This window comes from Medicago truncatula, chromosome 4 (genome assembly GCF_003473485.1).
Source record: "Medicago truncatula cultivar Jemalong A17 chromosome 4, MtrunA17r5.0-ANR, whole genome shotgun sequence".
Classification (NCBI taxonomy): domain Eukaryota; kingdom Viridiplantae; phylum Streptophyta; class Magnoliopsida; order Fabales; family Fabaceae; genus Medicago; species Medicago truncatula.
Window position 1 is genome coordinate 51551663 of NC_053045.1, and position 3443 is coordinate 51555105.

General features: G+C 32.0%; 1 protein-coding gene across 2 annotated transcripts; it reads left to right on the forward strand.

Moving 5' to 3' along the window:
- The first annotated feature begins 248 nt into the window (after nucleotides 1-248).
- Nucleotides 249-2385, forward strand: LOC25493732 (protein LATERAL ORGAN BOUNDARIES). 2 transcript variants are annotated; one of them, XM_039833083.1, is made up of 2 exons: nucleotides 249-609; nucleotides 1582-2385. In XM_039833083.1, exon 2 carries the CDS (start codon nucleotides 1601-1603, stop codon nucleotides 2165-2167), a length of 567 nt encoding a protein of 188 aa, XP_039689017.1. In that variant the 5' UTR covers nucleotides 249-609; nucleotides 1582-1600; the 3' UTR covers nucleotides 2168-2385. The 2 variants fall into 2 exon arrangements, with proteins under 2 accessions (XP_039689017.1, XP_013457768.1); XM_013602314.3 differs by having other exon boundaries at nucleotides 252-559.
- The last annotated feature ends 1058 nt before the right edge of the window (nucleotides 2386-3443 follow it).

The window sequence follows — 3443 nt, forward strand, 5'->3', positions numbered from 1 at the left end:
TAAGTAGTGATATAACAAGGAAGCTAAGATCAACTAAAAAAATTTGCGGTTAATCCTTAACTACTTAGCTAAGGAGAATGATTAATATGTACGAAATGGACCATTAGTTTCATGCTAAACAGAAACGTTTAATTAAAAAGTCAGATTTGATGTGTTCCCCAAAAATGTTTGTAGGATCTGTTTGAGTACATAGTTAGAGAAAGACTGAGAATGCAAGACATCCTCACATTCTTGATATTATTATTAGAGATACTATACAACAAGGTCATAGGTTATTCTCTCTAGTCTATATACCTCCATTTATTAGCTTTGTCTTTTGCATCCATTCCTTCTCCATCCACTCAATGTTGTTTCTGTTTGCCCTTCTACTAGCTATCACCTTTTTCCACTAATTTATATCACCTTTCACATCTCTCTCCGCCTCTCTATCTCTCTCACTCACTATCACTCCTCTAAATTTCCTCTCTTCCAATTAGGGTTTCCTCATAGAGGTGCTTCTCCTTAGCTTAGACTACTTTCTCAAGGGAGGGGAAAAAGAGGAGCTTCTCAAGGATAAAAGGTACTTCCCTTTTATTTAATTTGAATCTAAGAAACCTACATCACAAACAGGTAAAATCATGTTCATGTGTCTTTTTTATTTCTCTCTTTTTCTTATGCATGTATAGTTCTTTTTCTCTGATTTTGTTTCATTCAAATAAAGTAATAGTTGATACACATAACAAAAACGATATACTTTTGTGGGACTTTTCCATTTTTAAGTTTTGTATTGTAGCAATTGAACTATAATAAGCCAGATCCCTGACTCAAACTGATTAAATTTCAGAAGGTAATTATAACCTGGTACTTCTGATCATGCAGCAAAATCCTAGCAGAAGAGGAAAGGCAAAGTGTTGTTATATCTGTACGGTAGTGTATGTTTCCTAATATAGAATTAATGAGATGAAAACAACCTCTTAAACTTAAAGACAAATTCAGATCAACAATTTGCAAAAACTTTCATGTTTGAATGTTGAAACTATTTAAGAATTCTTTGCTGACTTTCCCTAGCTAATGATCTAAAATGGTAAAGAGAAAGAGGAAAGAAAGAAAATTTTAAAAAGAAACTAGGAAAGGAAAAGAAATATTAATAATTAAAGTGATATTAATGACCATTTTGTCTCCGCTGGTGAGAGGATTTGAACTTCGTTTATTGAACTTAATAGGTCAAACTTTAACTGTCAATCTCAAACCTTCCGGACAATTAAGATACAAATAAATAAGAATAGAAATGAGGTTCGAACCCTGACCACCACAAAAAAAATATGTTCCTTAAACTCATATTATTCAGCATAATCTCTTTGCATGTATAAGATGTATGTTAAAGATTAAGGAGGGATATGTAAATATTCTAATTCATTAGGAAAGTTTTTTATGATTTTTTTTTTAACAAGGGAAAGTTTTTCATGATTGGTAGTCTTATTATACCAAATACCAATATATATTTCGAAAACTGCTTAGTGAAGAACTTGGCATGTTCTTAGATTGTTAAAGAGTTCAAAATGCATCTATGATGAAGTCTCTCAATATCTTAATTATGTGCAGAGAATTAATATAAATAAAAATGGCATCATCATCCAGCTCATACAATTCACCTTGTGCTGCCTGCAAATTCTTGAGGAGAAAATGCATGCCAGGATGCATCTTTGCACCTTACTTCCCTCCAGAAGAGCCTCAAAAATTTGCAAACGTGCACAAAATATTTGGTGCTAGCAATGTCACAAAGCTTCTCAATGAACTTCTCCCTCACCAAAGGGAGGATGCTGTGAACTCCCTTGCTTATGAAGCCGAAGCACGAGTTAGGGATCCAGTTTATGGATGTGTAGGAGCCATCTCTTTTCTACAAAGACAAGTTCAAAGGCTTCAAAAGGAACTCGACGCTGCTAACACCGATCTTCTTCGCTATTCCCTCGCTGATATCTCTCCACCTCCTCCAGCATCTCTTTCTGTACCTCAAGGAATGATATCAGTTCAACCAATTCCACAAAGACAGTTCAGTGGAAGAAATGAAGGGTTTTATAGACAATCTCCTACTACTACTTATTCTTCTTTTCCTTATTCTCTTCCTTGGACTGATACTTCCTCGGTGGATATGAGTGAAGGTGGAGGAGGAGGAGGAAATCATATGTGAATTAAGTTTTGTATTAAGGTATAATAACCCATCCAAGGGTTTATACTTTTTGAGAGGCATGATCTGCAATATTCTTAAGGCTTGATTATCTTATATATGCATCTATTCTGAACTTTGGCTATAAATATGTAGCCTTAATTATTGGACTCTTTTATCTATGTGATTGAAGGTCTATTGTGTGTCATTAATAAAATTTATTTGTTTGCTTCTCTTTTCTACAATAGGAGATATATATCTTTCTTTCTTTTTTTTACCAAATGTCACTGATTAATTTGTTAGTGGAAAAAAATTTGTTAGAAGGCAGCAAGGTCGAACTATAATCTTTTTGTATAATCAAAGTGGCTTTAGAGACTAAATAAGGTAGTAGACATGCAAACTAATAATGTATGGCTACAAGCAGACCTCTTATTGTGTGTTCATAATGCAAACACTATGCATGTGCAATGTGAAGTGGATTGAGTTGACAAATTTGTTTGTCATTGTTTATGATGAAGCCTGTGTTTGGAGCAGTCAAGATTGAATTGACAAACTTGTTTGTCATTGTTTATGATGAAGTATGTGTTTGGAGCATTCAGGATTACTTTTGTATGTATCTATAAAATTGATTTTGATAGATTTGATTATATTGAGGAAAATTCATTTGTAACTTTTTAGTCTAACATGATTTTTTATCAAAATATTAAATCACTTTTTCGCAAATATATTCAAACCTAAATCATTTTATAATCAATTCATTATTAATAAAATCAATTTTACTAAATAAATTTAGTAGAAATCAATTTTTGCTATCACATAACCAATCATGCACTAAGAATATGAGACCAATATATAATATTACTTTAATTGATTGAAAAGCCTGACCCTATGGTTTAGACCTAAGCTGTATATTCTTACCTCTTCTTTTCTGTGGGCCACCCTTTTACATTCATTTTCTATTTTGAACTTAATTAGTAAATACCCTAATTAGATAATTATAAACCTAAACTACTGTATTTTATCATGTGTAGAATTGTATGAACTTTTTCATGTCAAAAAAAAGGTCTGTGTTTCTTATCATAATCCAACAAAATATATATATTGTGTTGTTAGATTTTTTATTATTTAATTTGTCAAGTAGTTTAATGGTTAGAACTCACATATTTTAAATGTGCAGAAATTGAATGTCTGGAATTCGAACATCTGCCTCTAAATTTAATATACAATATCCCTATTAATTGGATAAACTATTCAAAAAACATGAAAAACGAGGTGTGTATTTCTGAACTCATGTTTATGC

Excerpts from the sequence above, each read along its gene's own strand:
- LOC25493732 (XM_039833083.1), top strand. The coding sequence starts at position 1,601 with ATGGCATCATCATCCAGCTCATACAATTCACCTTGTGCTGCCTGCAAA.